This window comes from Anthonomus grandis, chromosome 1 (genome assembly GCF_022605725.1).
Source record: "Anthonomus grandis grandis chromosome 1, icAntGran1.3, whole genome shotgun sequence".
Taxonomy (NCBI): Eukaryota; Metazoa; Arthropoda; class Insecta; order Coleoptera; family Curculionidae; genus Anthonomus; species Anthonomus grandis.
In genome coordinates, this window is record NC_065546.1 from 19,156,698 (window position 1) to 19,175,983 (window position 19,286).

The following is a 19,286-nucleotide window of genomic DNA, read 5'->3' on the forward strand; positions in this document are numbered from 1 at the left end:
GGCTTATTTAATTGATAATTAAAAACAAGTGATATTATGATTTATTTAAGCAATAAATGGAGCATTGACTTAATTTTAATAAAATCAATTTAAAATAGAAAATTAAAATGCTTCAAATTCAATTAATATGTGTGCAAGAGGTTCAGTCTAATACCTTGTCTTAACTCGGTAACCTTAAGTTCTGTTTTCCTTTTTTTAAATTAAATTGAACGTTTTATAGAAATAGAGATTTTTTCGTTATATATAAAATAAATCGATAAATTAATAAATGTGTTTTTGCTAATATACATTTTTTTTTCAGGACGTACTACACACCATCTGTCAATCCAGTGGACAGGTGCTTAGGATAGTGATTTTCAAGAAAAATGGCGTGCAAGCCATGGTCGAATATCCTTTTTCTTACAAACAAATATATAAAAAATACGCAATAAATTTTCAGATAAATAGCGAATTTAGTGAACCAATTTATCTCCCCATATAAAATGTTTAACTCGAAGACTGACGTCATTTCGTTATACCGGATTTTACACGGACTCGGGCAAATAATTAAGCGCTTTTGTCAGCTCAAAATGGCGTTTTCAAAATTGAGTTTCCGCTGAATATATACATTTGGCGCCTGCACGTGTGGAACTGCTTGGATGGGCTCAATTTAGACTTTAATAATAGAAATTGTAAAATTTAATTTCAGACGTACTCAGTTACTTAATAATTTGTTATGACATAATTTTATAGTAATAACAATGTTTCTTGCTTCTCTGTTTATTAGCATATTCCTTTAGTACAGTCAATCTTTAAGATTAAAAAAAATATATCCGATTCTCTGATTTTTGGAGGGTCAATAGTGGTTCAGGAGAGAAGCTTTAATTCCAAAAATTGAGAGCCCCATCCCCCCCCGTTTTTTGGGAAACTCAAAAAAATTCCTTTTTCTGACTAAACCGTAGGTCGGACAGAAAAATGAAGAAAATCTTATTCTCTACCATTCATCTCATAGACTCAAAGCTGTAGAACCAAAATTGGAAAAGCTAGAGGGCGCCGAAGTCATCAAAAATGTCTTTTTCCCATTTTGCACTGTAAAATATATTTTTTTTACCACCGCAAGAATTGCAAAAATGTAGAGGGAAAAAAACCTCTATAATTCATGTATGCTTTTTTTTGTAAGATTGTAGATCCCAAAAAACGGGGGGGAGGAGGGGGCTCTCATTTGGAAATTAAGCTTCTCTTATGAACCACTCACTATTAACCCTCCAAAAATCAGAGAATCGGATATTTTTTTAAAGTAGACTTTTTTCCATGACAAATTGACTGTACTACTTAGCATGTGATAAGATTTGATTCCTTAGAGTATCAATTTTAGAGATATTTCTTTTTAAATAGAAAGAATGTGTGAATCCAGTTTCATATGCAGGGTTGCACAGCGAAAACTTTCACGGTGTATTTCTTGGACAGTCTGTAAGAAAAGAAAAAATTCTCGCACCCGTCGATTTTTGATTGTAAGACAAAATAGCTCTTCAGCTATTAACATAATATTGGCCCTACGCGAGTTGACTTATGGTAAAGAAATAAACTTAATTGCTCTTAAATCTTTTAATATAAATCAAAAACCCTTTTAACATGTTATTGCAGAATCATTATTACTTACTATAATTATGGCAAATCTGACATTACAGTGACAAAACATAATGTAATCGGATAAATGTTTCGGCGAACTGCACTACACTTCTATGTGTCAGCAATAACTACCTTGATCAAAATAACTCCCGTTAAATGGGAGTGGGATTATAACGTTTAAGTTTCAATTTGCTACCTTCAGATCTCCTAATTTTTTTTCGCATCATATCAAGATCTTGAAAAAGGCATTTTTCTATTATCGTGCATAAAGTACTCACTTTACACACCTCCTAGGATTTATAAAGTTTAATTTTTTACGCACTTGTGCCTAAAAAAAGTAATCTGATTGTTTGATATTTAAATTATAATTTTTCAAATATTTTTTTGACGTTTTTTACGCATTAGTGCGCAATTTCTTTTTTTTTTAATGTTTCTTCGGTGGTAGATTTGGTATGTTACACATGTGTAAAATCTCCTTTTTTTATGTATGGGAATTGTTACATTTCTCTTTCATAAAAAAATGATCATTTTACACATTTGTCACAGAAAATAACTATTATCTTTGAACCCAGGAAGAAGCTAACTACTTCAAACCTAAAAATAGATATGAAATTTTCGTAATAATGCTTATCATTTAATTTTTGTGGTGTTACCTAGGAAAGTATAACGCCGCCCTTACTGTTTTTAAGAAATCCAATATTAAAGAAAAACTCTTCTTTATTGCACTGTATTTCTGGTTAATATCCAAAGTAATACCAAATATAAAATAATACTCTGGATGGTTCTGTGCTGTATTATTTTGCTTGTCTTCAATTGCTATTTGTTTACTAGTGTGGTTTTGGTATCGATAAATTTAGCAGTATAAAAATTATGTTTTGTTACACTTTTGTGTGTTATTTACAATTTAAAATTACTTCATTTATATTTCAACAAAAAACGATTGTGCTAGAGCAACTGCATGGTATTATAATGAGAAGGCATACTGATAGCTACGTAGATACTAGACTTGCCAAATTTCGTGAAACAAGATCCATTGCAAAGAATCCTAGAAATATTGGAAATCTAGTGGTAGATAAAGCTGTAGAAATTGCAGTTTTGCGAATCGCCTTTGCAATTTTGCAAAACTATGAACGAATGAATCATTGGTTTCATCACTATATGTGCCATATTTTTCAAATTTCTTTTTAAATTTTTTTCATTTAAGGGAATTCATATTCTTTTTCAGGCTTGACCAAATATAAGGATTGATTTTAGCAGCCTATGATAAATAAACGATATTTTCTTGAAATTAGAGCAAAAATTAAAACCATCGACTACCGTGCGGTTTATATCAACACTAACCTGCCAACAATTATGCGGTGGCAATAAAAAAAATACCTTCAATTTAACAATGTTTACAAATGCTTACCGATGTTATGCCACCGAGATTATTTAACTCGTTCTCTAATTTAAATACAATATAAACGGTAGTTAATTTTTTATGAACGTTTTAACCAACAAATAGAGAGACACTGGGTGGGCATTATGGAAAACTCTAAACGTTAATTTTAGTCTTTAAGTCGCGTTAGATTTTAATTTGTTAAAAGTTGGATTCAATTTTGAAGATTAGAGTAGGCTTGATTTTGTAATATTTTTGTAAAAAAAAGTTTTTTTTTAGTTTAACATTTTATTTTTTTAATTTATTTTTGAATAATTGAATAATAGTTTCCTTTAATCCCTGTTCTGGCCATTTAATTACTGGTTAATTACTTATTACTGGTTATGATGCAAGTATATTTCCGTTAACGCTAAAATATTATCCGCCGTAGCTATCTATTAGTCACTTTCGCGCCTTGAAACTGTCGAAGGAATAATAATGACATTTTTATTGTGAGAAAATTACAAGCGATTTATGAATTACATTTTAACACTGTTACAGTGGGTCTCGAAATTCCCTATTGAAAATGAGGTAAAGAACTTGATATTATTGAAGTGTTTTTTATTAAGGGCTACTGTTTTATCAGATTAAAATAAAATATTAACTTGTAGAAAAAGTTTTTTAGATTCAATACCCGTTACCTATAGCGGATCATCAGCTTAAAGAGTTTCTAGTTTTAAAACTATATCCTTATCGAGGGGGTTAATGAGAACGCCAGTCGACTTTGAACCACTATACAATACAGAGGCTGCGCTATTATTTAAACTAGCTAACCGCTCAAATGATCAAAATATTTATTAGCCGCATAGCATCCTTTTCTGACCTTACTGCTTCAACCTCTGACTTAAAAGTGATTTGGGAAGTTGCTTTTTTTATTTGAAGAGAGACTTAATACACTGATTATCCATCTATTTATCTTAAATGTTGATCCGTACTGCAAAATAGCCTGAAGAAAGTTTGCGAGTAACAGTGGAAAATATGCTTTGATGAACAATTGACAACAAACAAAAACACAAAATTCAATGTTACTTTCAGATGGATTAGAACCTATTGATGTATTTCTAAACATAGATCATTAGATAGTAGAACCATGCCTCCTGATGATTTTTTTCAAAAATTAATATTAAAAAGGGGTTTTATTGCCATCATTGGTAAAGTGCATTTAATATTGCCATGTGTGTGTGTTCCTTCGTCTACTGTAAAAAGAATGATTGAAATATTTCAATATTTCTGAAGGGCTGGTTTTATTAGTATACAGATCGTGTTATCGTGAGCTACGTATTACCCAAAATAATGGCAACACCGCTTGGTTGAGTCTTAGCGGTAGGATTTTTCGTTTTTATTTTTTGAACCGGAAGTCAGCCATAGACCTCACTTTGCTGTGTTACTGCACGTTGCATTAATAATTTTTGAGCGTTATTTTCGTGTTTTTTTCACTATGGCTGTTTATACCCCTTCCGAAAGAGTTCAACTAAATGTGGTTACAAATTTTAAGACATCTTTTTGTCTTCAAGATTGTAAAAAATGCCACACAAAACGTCAAGAACCACCTGTTGAAGTGGTCCAGGATATAGAACGGCGGAAAGAAATGGTTTGAAGTACCCTAGAACTTGATTCGACACGGTCCACTAGAAGTGTTGGAGAGGAACTGGGAATGAGCAATAAAACTGTTGCTCGTATCTGGAAAAAATATGGGTACAAATGTTTCAAGTATTCAAAAACTCAGGAAATATTTCCTGAAGACCAGCGGCGAAGAATGGAATTTTGTGAAACCATGATGGAAAAGGCAAATGAGAACGAATATTTTTTAAAAAATATTTTGTTTTCTGATGAATCTTCTTTTCCATTACATGGCAAACACAATCCTTCCATTGTTCGTTATTGGTCTCAGGAAAACGAGCACAGAAGTTTTTAGTTTCGTACCCAGTATCCTCAGAAATTGAATGTTTGGGCAGGTATTTTGGGCGACAATGTTTTAGGGCCATTTTTTATTTATTTATGGCACTTTAAACGCCCAAAAGTACCTTGAGTTGCTGCAAAACCAAGTTCTTCCTGCCATTCAAATCCTACCTAATGTAGACCTGGGATCGGTTTATTTTCAGCAAGATGGCTGTCCTGCTCATAACGCGGCTAGGGTAAAAGAATTTTTAACAAATACTTTTCCTAACCGCCTTATTAATGGGTCTGGCGATATTAAATGGCGTCCTAGATCTCCAGATTTGTCTCCAAATGACTTTTTTTTTTTTTAGCAGATACAAAAATACATACATTTCGGAAACTTAAATTACAAAATTCGTAAACTATTAAACCTCAAACAAAAATAAAACAAGTTTTTTACTGCTGAATCCAGTGCACAATGATATATAAAAATATTGTGTGTTCACTCACATCTATATAACAACAATATAAATAAAGAGGTCATATTGCACGAATATAAATTTATATTTTATCCCATTAATACACCCTACCAATATAAATTAAAACTAAAGAAAAACAAAATATTCCAACAAGAACGGCAGACTAATTCAGATCAGATAGGAAATTCTATAATTACTAATAATAATCCGTTTGGTTATTTCTGATTTAGCTTTAGAATACTTTTGAATCTTTATATTTCTTGGAAGATCATTAAATATTTTTGGACCAACACAATAAATGTGATTTCTACATCTAGTGTATTTTGGATTTTCTAGTTGTACATTTCCTTGTGATGAATTTCTAGTGTTTAGACCATATCATCTCTGAAATATTTGGTTTTTAGCGTAAATCTAATTACTGATTTAACATATAGTTGATTTATATTTAGCACATTACTCTCTTTAAATACTAGATCTGTTGGATATGTTCTCTTTTTGTGGAGCATTTATCTTTAGAATCCATTTTTGTGTAACTTGCAGCTTAGAGAGTATTGATGAGCCAGCATTCCCCCATAATACTAAGCCATAGTTCAAAATAGATTCAGCAAGAGCATAGTAAACAGTTTTTAAGGTTTTGAATGTTATATATGAAGATATATCTGTGTTCATAGAATTTGTAGATCAATTTTCTGATTTTATTTGTAACATAATTTATATGCTCCTTCCAAGTAATGTTTTCATCAAGGATTACACCAAGATACTTCAACGAAGGTTTTCTAGAAATTGATTGTTCACAATTACAGTTTAATCCATTACTACACAAAGAATCATGCATTTTCAGCTCTTGACAGTCAGGCAAGGAACGAATAGAGAGGGAGAAGGTCATAAATTTAGTTTTTTCTAAGACTATTGTCTAGCCACATTTTAATTTTCTATAGAGCTGATTCGGCTCTCATCTTTACCTCATTCCAACTATTGCCACTTAACATAATTGCTGTGTCATCAGCAAAGCAGAATATAGCATTATTGTCTAATAGCTTCATAATTCCGTTAATATATATAATAAACAAAAGGGGTGAGAGAACTGTTCCTTGTGGCACACCAAACTCCATTCGAAGGCTGTCACTTTCTTGATCTAGAATAGTTGTATTTTGTTTTCTCTCTTTTAAATAGGATTCTATTAATTTGTTAGTCGTACCTCGAATTCCAATTTGTTCTAGACGCTTCAGAAGAATTTGGTGTGACATAGTATCGAAGGCCTTCTTTAAATCTAGAAAGATACCCACTACCTTTTTTTCTCCATCTAAACATCTCATAATTCTTTCTGTAGCTCTTACTAATGCGTTCTCTGTACTTAGGCACTCTCTAAAGGCAAATTGGTTTTCATGAAGAAGGTTGTATTTTTCTTGAAATTTCAATATTTTTGCCTTGAGACATTTTTCAACTATTTTGCTTAAACTGCTAGTCAATGCTATTGGTCTATAATTTGATACCCATTTTTTATCCCCCTGCTTGTGTAATGGAATTATAATAGTTGTTTTTAAAATCTCAGGGAAAACACCTGTATTAAAGATGAGGTTAACTAGATGTTTCAGTGGTTTAATTAGTGAGTTATAGTTTAATTTAATTATATCAGAGGAAATATTGTCCTCACCACCCTTCACCCCTTTTAAACTTAATATTGCCTCTATTATATCCTCATTTGATGCAGGGCTTAGAAAGAATGAATACGTCCCTCTCTCCTGCCTCCAGTTCATCTCATGATCATTATGTTGCATTTGTTCAGCCAGTCTTTCTGCAATACTACAAAAGAAAGAATTAAATTCGTTTGCAATTTCCTTTTTATTGGTTATTTCTACATTTAGGTCATTTTTTATAGAATTAATTACCGATCTATTACCCTGATCATTTGTGACTTCCGTGATCACCTTCCACAACTTTCCGGAGTCATGAGCATTTTCCTGTGCTAATGTTTTATAAAAAAGATATTTAGCATTTTTTATTAATTTACTTAACATATTTCTGTAGGGTTTGTATCGATTGACTAGCATAATATTATTTTGATTGTGTGTGCATTCTTTTTTCAATTTATTTCTATTTCTAATTGATATTAAGAGACCACTAGTAATCCAAGGTTTCAATCTCCTATTTTTACTTTTAATTCTTTTAGTAAGGGTGGACTTCTCATTATTTATTTGCTCGGACAGATTTTCATAATCAATAGTGTTGATAATATAATTTTTATGTGGAAAGTCTTTCTTTTCATTGTTCAGTGGTATATTAATAAGAATAGGATAGTGATATTATACTTCCAAAACCATTTCCCTGAAGTACTGTAAGATAGTTATTTGTTATATCAGACTCGGTAGCTAATAAGTCGATATTCATGTCCCCAACCCATACATTTATGCTGTTTTGATCTAACTTTAGAGATTGAAGTATTCTGGTCAAACTCTCAAGATAATTTTCCGGTGATAGAGAAAACGTTCTATATGTAGCTAAAACATTTTTGCAGTTCTTTTTCAGTGAGACCTTAAGAATCTTTAGACTATCATCAACTATTACCCGAGATTCAGTAAAATATTCATTTTTAACATAAACAAGACATCCATCACATCGGTTTAAAATGCTCTCATTGAAAAACACTGCATACCCAGGTATGTTAAAATCACTCTTACGAGTATATGTTGTGAGTTTCAGACATAACAATAATATCAAAAGATTTATCTATCGATTCCAAAAAGACAAGAAACTGATCAAAATTTTTGTAAGCGCTTCTTATGTTTACATGCATTATGTTTACATCGTATAGATGATTATCAATATAATTTATTTGTAACAAACTATCACAGGTATAAGTAACTTTAGAGATTTGTTTATAATTATCCAATATACTATTAAGATCAGTGAATGTAAAAAGTTTTAATTTCTTATGTACTAAGTAAGCCTATATCTACTTTTTACTTAAGTTTGGGTAAGGTCCTCTTCTCTCCTTATTTTGATGGGACGGTCCTGGTCTGTCTTTTTCAGATAAATTATTCCATTCACACAAAATGCAGCCCGGTATCCTTTAACTTTCTGAATTTCTCTGGCTTTTCGAAAAAGGTTCCTTTTAAGAACGGGGAGGTCTTGCTATGCAACTTTACGAAGATTGGACCGTCTTCATTTTTATTAACCCTGTAGCTTTCTAAAATGTTCTTGTCACCTAGAGGCAAGTTCAGGGCTCTAAGTATATTTGAAGCAATGCCATTTCTGTTCATTTCAGGCTGTTTATGTATACCTGAAATAATGATATTATTAGATCTTTCTGCAACCTCAATGTCATCCAGTTTCTCCTCCAGGGTAGCCAGTTTTGCCTTCAATGCAACATTTTCTTGTCTAAGGTTCTGAATTTTCATTAAAAGCTCATCAAAACCCTTTCTTTGTTCCTCAAAGGAGTCTGACATAAATTGTATTGATGACTCAACATCTTTCAGCTTATTGTCAATTTTCTATTCTAAGGGCATTAAAAATTGTTGAAAAGATTCCTTGATGATTTTCTTTTCATCCATTTCTTGCGGAATATCCGATCTTTCACTGTTTTTCCTGACTTTTTTCGGTTTAACCTCACTTTGTTTTGGGTTTTCACAACAAGTGAACTTTTCTTCCTTATTCAGTCTTCCCACCCTGGTAGAACAACTTGGGTGATAGCGAGCTTCACAAAGGACACAAACAACGGGATCCAATGGCTTTCTTTTGCAATATTTACAATTATTTTCACTATTTTCTTTCAGATATTTACTTTAGAAACCATCCATGTCAACATAATCTCAACAACTTTTATCTGTGGGGTTACCTTAAGCAGACCATTTACAAGCATGCATTTAGTAGGCCAACAAATTTAGAGGAGTTGCGAAATAAAATTGTCGAAGGTGCCAATTCCATTTTGTCTGAAACTCTTTTGGCGGTGCGAAATAGCTTTTACGATAGGTTAAGTTTTTGTTTAGCGAAGAAGGCGGTTTATTTGAGCTTTTTATTTAAAAAATGATATGTTGTTAAGTTTGTTTATTAGAGTTTTATTTCTGAGTTTCTATTATATTTTTATCAGAGTTGATATTTTATTTTTTATTAGAATAACGCTTTAATTTTCATTATGCAAAACACAGCATATTAAACATTTTAAGATTACAATTCTACGCGGGTTTTACACATTGTCATGTTTGTAAAACCCGCATTAGAATAAATATTTTAAAAATGCCTGGATTTTCGCGTAATATTTTGGAACATTTTGTCGCCAAACGACGCAGCTCCCACGAAAGTCAGATGTTTACTAATCCCGTCCTCGGGCCGGCCGGGGCGGTGCTCTGTCGCAGGCACTCGTACACGCGCGATGTTGCAAAATTTCGCCTCTATGCGGTTTCCTATAAGTAACGAACGAAAACACGATCTGTATAGTAATATTTTAGTGGTTTTATCATTATGAATGGTGTGCATTATGGTTTGTAGGCAAATCCTTTCTTTGAGTGAGAAATGTTGAGCTTTTATTGAAACACGCTTTAAATTTTAAAACAATTAGAACCCGAGAAGTATTGTAAACATTATCTGATGAATGAACTCAAGCATTCTTTTTAAAATACTGATATAACAGAGGAAGCCAGCCATTCCACAGCAGTCTTAGATTGAAAAAAATGTCCATATCGCTCGAAGAGACCCCAATATGATTTGAAATGGGTACAAAAAAACAAAGTCTCGGTTTCAAAAGTCTTATAATAAAATTAATTCTTAAAATAATTCTTAAAAATGTTGTAACACTAACACGTGTGATTATCATATAGCCAGTTGGTAACATGTGTGTGTTATTATTCTTTCGCCGTTCCGATCTAATGATGCTCAACTCTTTGAGCGAAACCTGTAACCATTTTAAGAATAACTTTTGAGACCGAGACTCTGTGTTTTTTCGCCTATCTACAGTCTTTAGATTACGAAGAGAAAACACAAATCTGATATCTTGGTAATATATTAACATCACACTTCCCTTAAATTTCCCAATGTTTTGATTATTCAATTATTCACAAGATCCTTAGCAACATGAGCAAAGTTCAGCCGTTAGAATCTCTGGAACTCTTTTCTAAGGAACGGACAAAGGGAAGGAATTTGGGAATAACATATTTTCTTTTATAACGGTACAAGCAACCTGATGGTATAGTAATAGCTACTTCACTGAACAGCAAACTATTGAAAAGATCTTGTCCTTTATCTCTTGCAATTCTGAATCTCAATGCACAACATCCTAGTGTTCAATCACTGCGAATGTGAAAAGATAATAATAATAATAAATGTCTTTATTCTTGTAAACATATAAAAAAGGCGAAGTTTAGCTTTACGTAGCTACTCTACTTAACCATTAACTAAGTCTGACATAGAGAGACATAAAAAAAAAGAGAAAAATTAAAATTAAGTTAAAACTTACATGCAGTAACACTTATATATAATAAAATAAAATATTAAACAGATAAATAATATTTTTATTTAAAAATGACCGATATTCGTGAGTCACATATTTAAAACGATCAATTAAAAGAAAATAACACACATAGCAGGTAGTAACTATTCACTAGATAAAATAAATTATTTAATTGATTTTCTAAACTTCAATAGGCTCATATTTTCAAAGTTTTCATTTAGCAAGTGGTGGGTAGGCAGAGCGATGCAGGAGAAACTATTCTTCAAAAATGCGTGGCGAAAACGAGTCTAAGTTTTTAATTAATACAAAAAAGCTTAAATAGCAATAAATTAACAAATATTTTTAAAAAATTACAAAAGATATTATTGAGGAAGGTCATATGCCGCAGTTTTATCAAATATGTTTGAGAAGATTGTTCTGGTGGTTGGTGTACCATATGATTTGTTGTGTGCATTATAGCGATATCTAAGTTTGTCGGAGAGATATTGGGGTAATGTGGAAAAAAGTAGACGGTATACAAAAACTGAATAGACATAGGTATGAAATTTATCAATTTTAAGCTATTTCAGCTCAACCAATTTTTCAGAAACACCATCGTATTTTCTTATTCCGCAAACAAATCTACAAGTATTTTAAATTTTCTGCAATCTATTTTGGGGATCTAAAGAGACATAATATACTAAGTTGCAGTAATCAATCATGGGAAAGACAAGACTTTCGCAGAGGTTTTTCCTCAACTTAAGGTAAATTATGTGAATGTTACATAATGGTCTCAAAATGGCATAACATCTTTTAGTAACAAAAGCAACATGATCGCGGAAATTTCGGTCATTAGGTCAAAGATGACCAAATAGTTTTTTTGGATGTGTTAGTAAAAAGATTGGGATCAGTGGGGTAAACTAGCCATTCCGATACATATACTGAAATAGATTAGCTCTTAACGAAGGAATGAAAAAATGAATAAGCTCCGAAGGTAAAGGAAATGTGAATCTTTTTTATCAAAACTACAAATTTTCTCAGTTATGCTTTGTCAATAGAGAGTAATTTCTAGTGGAACAACAATATTTACCAGCTGCGTCGGAATAGGCACTACACTGAACCCAGTAATAGCAAACAATTGATCGTCACCTCACCGCATCTATTGGATATAAAGGACGCATTACATTTGTTATTTAGACCTTCTGTCATCAGTTGCTAATCAAAAATTAAAAATAAAACCGGATGGAGGTATCGCTAGAAGTATAGTAAAATGTATTAAAGGCTAACTTAAAACAATAATATAGAAATCTCTAAATTAGTGTAATTTTATCCATAATTCAAACGAGGATTGTACTCAAATAATTACAAATAGGGAACAGCTTAGATTTTTAACATCAAAGATTGACGCAGAATATGCGTATGGATCTAAACAAGGCATTTGACAGTACCCCTAAATCCACTATCCAAAAAATCAAATATTTTACTGCCTGTTTAAATGGAAAATTCGGAATGGGGAATCTTTGAAGTTATAGAAAATTGGTTTTCTATAATTATAAGACGGACTCGCGCCATGGCCATCTATAAACTATGTATTAGTTGCATTACACAAACACAGTTGCATTCTTATAAATGAGGTTCTTATACATTATTAATTTTTTTATAATTAAATTTAGAATGGGCGAGCTTCATAGTTAAATTTATACATGAATAATTTGGTAGCCTCGTGCCAAACATATAGACATTGATTATATCCAGATGTGTGGTATGCCTATAATTTAAAACCGCAATCAAGCAATTGTGGTTTTTTGAGTAATCCTTTTTAATAACGAGGAAGCTTAGAGCAAAAATAATGTTTATATGAAATGAAAAGATGGAAAAAAATTAGTTCGCCTATAATATATTTTAAAATTGTAGTAACGTTTAGTTTAACAATATACAAACTATCTACACAAGAATTTATTAAATTAATTTAATTATTTATATTTTGAACTGTCTTTGGCCTATAATAAAGAGACAAAACTTCAATGTTCAAAATTCACAGAATTCTATTTTTTTAATGATTTTAACAAGATTTTTTTAATAGTCATATTATCTCCATAAAAGAGTACAAAAAAGCCACTTATATTTAGAAACAAAATTTAAGCATAGATTCTTCACCAGGGCAAAAAGGTAGCCTGAGTTATATAATACGACTTAAGTAATCCTTAAGTCGTCTTTTGCTTTTATTACCGGATTGTACTAAAGGTGTGATGTAACTATATCATCTTCTAGGACCTTAACAGGTACAGCATTGCACTGTCTTGATCATTTCTTAGAAATTAGTTTCACCAGTTCTTAGAAGTTTGATTTGCAGACTTGGTTGAAAGACTTGCCTGATGTGTAGCGTTATAGGTAGACGATACATATGGTGCAGAAACTGACTGGTGATGGGAACGAGCTGCGAGACAATCGATACCAAAATTCTTCTTTTACTCGTTTGCATCCAGACTGATGAGAATGTTCGATCTCTAGTCTCCATGTACACAAGCGCAGCACAACAAAAGTCTATAGAAGAGCACTTCAAACTCTTTGTTTTTGATTAAATAAAAAATATGAACATACTGCCAGAGCAGAATTTATAATTTTTTATTGGTAGCGGAGCTTTTCAACGGCACGATTGAAAAACAAACCGCAAAATAGAACTTTGGTGGAGTTAACTATGCACTATCAAAAACTTCGAGTTTAAAGCATCATAACTGTGGAATAATTTTTGTCAAGGTCTAAATATGTGTCACTTACTTGTGACAGCAGTAACACGATACATTTGACACGAGAGAGCATAAAAGAAAAAATCTCTTTAGATACTCCCTGGATGAATCAGAAGATTACGGTAAATCGTTAACCTATGAATAATATCGGATATGCAGATGAAATTGGTAAGAGATGTGTGACGGGCCTACAATAAAGACAGAATAAAACTAAACTCTAAAAAAACTAAAGTAATGATTCTCAGTAAGAACATCTACATAAATGCTCAATCATTTGCATAATGCATGAATCATCATTTACAGTAAAATGATGCACCACTGGAAAGTAGAAGAAATATGCTACCTAGGATGTAATATCATTGATACACGTGATCATAGTTACGAAATAAGAACTCGAATTGAAAAACGCAAAAGCGCTTTTAACCGCCTTAAGAAAGCCCTTTGTAATTGTTCTTTTAATATCAATATATGCATAAGAATTCTTAGACGCTACGTCTTTACTGTTCTCCTTTACAGAGTAGAAACCTGGAGACTTACCGAGGCTGTCACCAAAGTCACTACAGTTATGAGTCAAATCTCCCGAAAATGTGCAAATCCCCGTTTTTCTGGATGCTCTTTTAATTTTTTACCCCAAAAATAGTGTAAATCCAATTTCAGGATTCAAAGGCCTTACCTTTCTGATGTCCTCTATCTCAGGTTTCTGATAAAAAAATTAAAAATATATCAACACCATCTTGAAAAAATCTCAAATTTTTGTCTCTTGCATTTTTTCGATACAATTAACCGTTTTCGAAAAATCTGGTAAACGAAAGGGAAACACTATTAAACCCAATTAAACTATCAAATTAGAAAAAAAAACAAAGTGATTGCTTTAATTTTTGTAAAATCAAGTTAATTATCAAAAAAAGAAAGAAACGATATTTTTTTATTAAGAAACGATTATTTCATCGTGAATGCACTGTATATCAAAGCACCATTGAAAAACTTATTAAAAACTGAAAATACGATAAAACTTTAACATATTGTATTTCAAAAACTAAGCGTTTTAGGGCCCACATTTATATGAAATTTTCGAATGAATCGGTCCAGGAATGGCCCTTCAGTCAATTAACGACAAGATATAAGAAATATATACTAAAAGTAGGAAATTCTATTGTTGCAGAATATTTAGAAAACTTGTAAATCATTCAAATCATTAGTTTATTTGAGAGAATACTTACAATTGTTAAAAAACATACAAGACAAGATTATATTTCTTAAACGTTGCATTGTAGTTATAGAATTATGCTGTCTGTAAGAGATATTATGAACATCTACATAAAACAGTTTTCAAGCCTCGACAGAATTTGAACACTTTAATTTTATCTTTAACCAAGATCACCAAGTATGTTTTTTTCATAGATATCGTAGTAGATTTTTTCAAGGGTTAAAAGTACTTTGATGTCTATGAAAGATCGACCATGATATGGGAACGTTTAAATAAGGCACAGTAAATAAAATATAAATTATCAATAAACATGAAGAGGTAATTAAAGAGTTTTACTAAACCAAATATTTTACTAAATATTTGGGTGTTACAGTGGATAAGCATTTAAAATGGAGCGAACATATTTTAAATCTAACTAAGAATATTCGAAAGCCATTACGAACATTTTATATCTTAAGGCAAATTTTATGCAAGAAATTATTAATATCCGTATATAAATCTTTGGTGGAGTCACTTATCAGATATATTATTGTTGTATGGGGAGGTCTGTATCAAAACTCTTTAAAATTCCTTAAACGTAGTGCCGAACTATATTTTAAAAGTTGTGTTTGAAAAAAATAAGCTCTACTCTATATGGAGTATAACAAATCTGTTATACTCCAGCATTTTTGATGTTCGATGACGATTAATCTAAGTATTAGAGGTATACTGCTTTATTAAAAAAAATAACGAAAAAAATAACATTCTTATAATACCAGAAATTGCGTAAACAAACACTTAGTTACTCAAAAAATTAACACAAATTTGAACAACAGATCTTTAAACTATCTTGCACAAAAAATTTTTAATTTAATTCCAAACAACATCAAGAGTGTTTATAGGTTCAAAACATTTAAAAAATTATGTAAAAACTTTATTTTCGAAAATAAAACAAAACTTAAAGAACTCTTCATCTAGGCTAGATTTTTGTGAAAGTGAGTTAGGGTTGGGGGTAGGATGATGTGTATTCATTTGTATGTTTTGTTATTGTGGCTCTTTATTTTTGTAATGGTTAGGGTATACTTTATTAATTTTTTTTTTCGTAAAGACAGTTAGGAGCACATGCAGATATTCGGTTATCTAGGTGCATAATTTTGAATGTCTATGTTATGCATTATATTTATGTATGTGAATATATGAAGTAAAATTATTAAATAAATAAAAAAAAATAAATAGTAGCCGCTATCTTAGTGTTATTGTTGCAAATAACAAAATTTGGAAAATTATATGCCTGGGAATCAATTGGTTCATTTATTTAAAATTAACGTTTGTTTAAAATTAACATTTATAAACGATCTTTTTATGAATATTTCCTTAACTGCTATCGTACATTTGACAATATAGAGTCAGCTATTAGAGCTAAGGATACCTTAAATGGAGCAGACATCTACTCGGGTTGCTGTACGCTCAAAATCGACTTCGCCAAGGTAAGTTTCCTCATTTATTTCTATTTTTAACTGTATCTTTTTGAGTATTTTTTCTTGATTTTTTCAAGTAAATAATAATGTAGGTCATTACTGGGTTTTGACCGACAGCGATAGTTGCACTGTTCGCGAACAATTCCCTCCCAATGAGACATTTTGTATAATTGTGACACTGAGTGATGATTCGGCGACAAGCGCTACACCAAAACATCGTTAATTTTAATATATTATTTTAGAGTTTTCCCGAAAATTTTTGGCTGAAAAAAGACACGGCGACTTTGGCTCTCGGGTTTGCCATGTGTTTCGGTGATATGACTCAATCGCTCGTTGCTCGGGGAGTTCCAAAAAAAGACCACGATATTTAATGGTAATATAAACAATTGTCACTCTAAGTTCTGTGTCCCATAATATCGTGTTTTATTGGGACATTTTTAACAATTTAAGTGCATGAAAGTGACAATTATTTATTTTATTTTATAGCGATCATTAGTGTCGTTGTATGATTTTTTTTTAGTTTTCATGACTCGTCTTTTAAAAAACTAAATCACACACGTGTTGGAGATTTTTGAAAAAATTCTCGAGATATTCAACTATTTATATTTCCAAATTAATTCAGAAGCTATAGAATTAATTTAAATACGCACAGCGACTGAAACCTTTAGTTTCAATAACTCAGTTCGAATAAACTCTCTTGACGCCACTACGTTTGTTTCATTCAAACTAATGGTTTGTGTTCACTAAAAATAAATGGTCATCTTCTTTATCAGCCAGTTTCTTAGAAGGTGATACAGCACTAGTATTTAAAGAAGAAACATGGAATGATTTAAGGGAATTGAGCAACAGAAATTATATTTCAAATTCTAACTTTTCATCAGTCATAGCTTATAAATAAATAAAACAAAATTAGAAGAATAGAACCAGTAAATAAAATAGAATACTTAGGTGTGATGATTGGCACTTAAATTAAAAAATAGCAGCTCCTGCAGGGTGTATGTGGCATGGTTTATATGTATAAAGGTCTGAAAAGGCTTAGGTTCTGGAAAACAGGGCATTAAGGTTAAATTCATTTTTTATTTTCCTTTAAATATAAAGCGTAATTAAAAAAATATTAAAGCTTAACTTTCCAATAAACATTTTTTTATAGTGTCGGTGCCTATCAATGAAAAAATATTCATTTATAGTAGACCAGCAATACTTTAATTTTTTGTATAACACGCATTTCTTTTGTAGAAACCTGTGTGATTTTGTAGAACTATTATAGCTCTTGTTATATTTGGGACTAAATGTCGCAGAGGCATCTGATCTGAAACTGTTAAGCCTGCAATATTGATTAGAAAAACCACTATTTTTTCTTGTCATAGTCTTTTTAAATCTAACTCACTTAATTGCTCAAATTCATTGCATTTCACGTCAATCTATCAAAAAAATTGTATATGACTGATACCTTTTTCTACCTAATTCTATTATTTCCACTCAACGGTAATGATTTTTACTTTTTTATTTAAAAAAAAACTCACTTAATTGCTTATATTCATTGTCAAGTCTTGAAACGCACTTCACATCAATCGCGTTATTAAAACGATTTATGATTTGGCTCAAAGGCAAAGATTTTTACCTAGAATATAAAAAAAACGTATTTATTTACTAATTTATAACGGTTTATTTAAATAACACATAATATGAAATATTTACCTATAGAAGATGTTCAAAATGTGATCCCATGTTCTTCGAACAATAATTTATAACGTCTTCGAATAGATCGTTTTCGAAACTCCAACAAAATGAATACATAAAAACAAAAGCTCTGATTGGTTTTATTACAAAATCGTCTTATTCTTTGAATTAATTCCTGTCTTAAAGTCATTGGTGTAGCATACACTTTTTCGTTGAGATAATCCCATCTAATAGGGTCACTTCACTTCACCGGTCGGTGAAGTGAATGTTGTGGCCATTGAATAATCGACCGAAAAACTTCTGGGTCCAATCACATAAAAAAATTTGTATTTAAGTTTTGAAAGTTTGTTTAAATTTTGAAAAACACTGCAGCTAGTAAAACAGGGTTTATTTAGAGGAAGTTGTTTAAAAAGTTCTGATTATTCTGAAGCTAATCGAAAACCCAGCATCAATATGTTAAACGTTTTCGTTTATCACTGGGATGGAAACTAGCACAGGATATACATTGTATAGTTTTCTTTGATCTTTTTTTATAGCACTTGAGACTCTTTGGGTACTAGTCGTTGGATTTTAGCTTATTGAAAGACTAGAATTAGTAAACAACAACTTTGTTTGAGTTCCACATGTGCACAGAGACAAAGGGGTATTTTGTTTACAAACATAATCTTCAAGTTTACACACATTTTCAAAAGAGGACATTTTCAGCTATATATCAACGCATATAATAATATTCATTTAATTTATTGGCGTTAGATTTTGAATTAAAAATAAAAAGTAGAAATAGATATATCTTATTCTAAGCGCGAAAATAAGATCTTTAAATAAAAAAAATATATATATTTACATTCTTATTCCTAAAACCGGATCTAGAAAATTTGGAATGGCAACACTGCAAGCAAAAACTGATGCCATCTTGCGAAAGATCATCTTGTCAAATGGCTTTGTGTTTACATTCGACATTTGTGAAGTTCTGCGTTTTTTCTTTAGTTTTTGGTTGAAAAAGGTCTCATTTGAGTGTTTTTGTAAATTGTTACAATGGTAAGATTTTGTGCCGTTTGTGCCGCACTATAGAAAAAAGGCGATTCAAGCCGATATTTTCACAAGTAAATACCGATATTATGATAACATCATCATAAATAGTGTCATCATAAATGTGGAATAATAAAAACTTATTAAGTCATCTAATAATTATAAAATATTTAATTTCCATATTTTTTTTTAAATATGCACTATATAATTTATCATGTAAATATTTTTTGACGACGTCACTGGTAAAGATTCCTTGTGTCGGTGGCATCAACAATACAATCAAGCGGCGTTATGATGTTATTGCCTTTTTCTCTAATATACGTTATCTGCATTGACTTAACTTTGAATATTGACTTCTTTAT

The 19,286-nt window shown here is 31.2% G+C and overlaps 1 protein-coding gene across 2 annotated transcripts in view; it reads left to right on the plus strand.

The window, feature by feature from the left end:
- Positions 1-19,286, plus strand: part of LOC126739447 (heterogeneous nuclear ribonucleoprotein L) — an 840,569-nt gene that overhangs the window by 56,875 nt on the left and 764,408 nt on the right. For both annotated transcript variants that reach the window (XM_050445127.1, XM_050445137.1), the window contains exons 3-4: positions 302-387; positions 16,128-16,224. In XM_050445127.1, the coding sequence (XP_050301084.1) occupies positions 302-387; positions 16,128-16,224 (183 nt within the window). The remainder of the gene's footprint in view (positions 1-301; positions 388-16,127; positions 16,225-19,286) is intronic.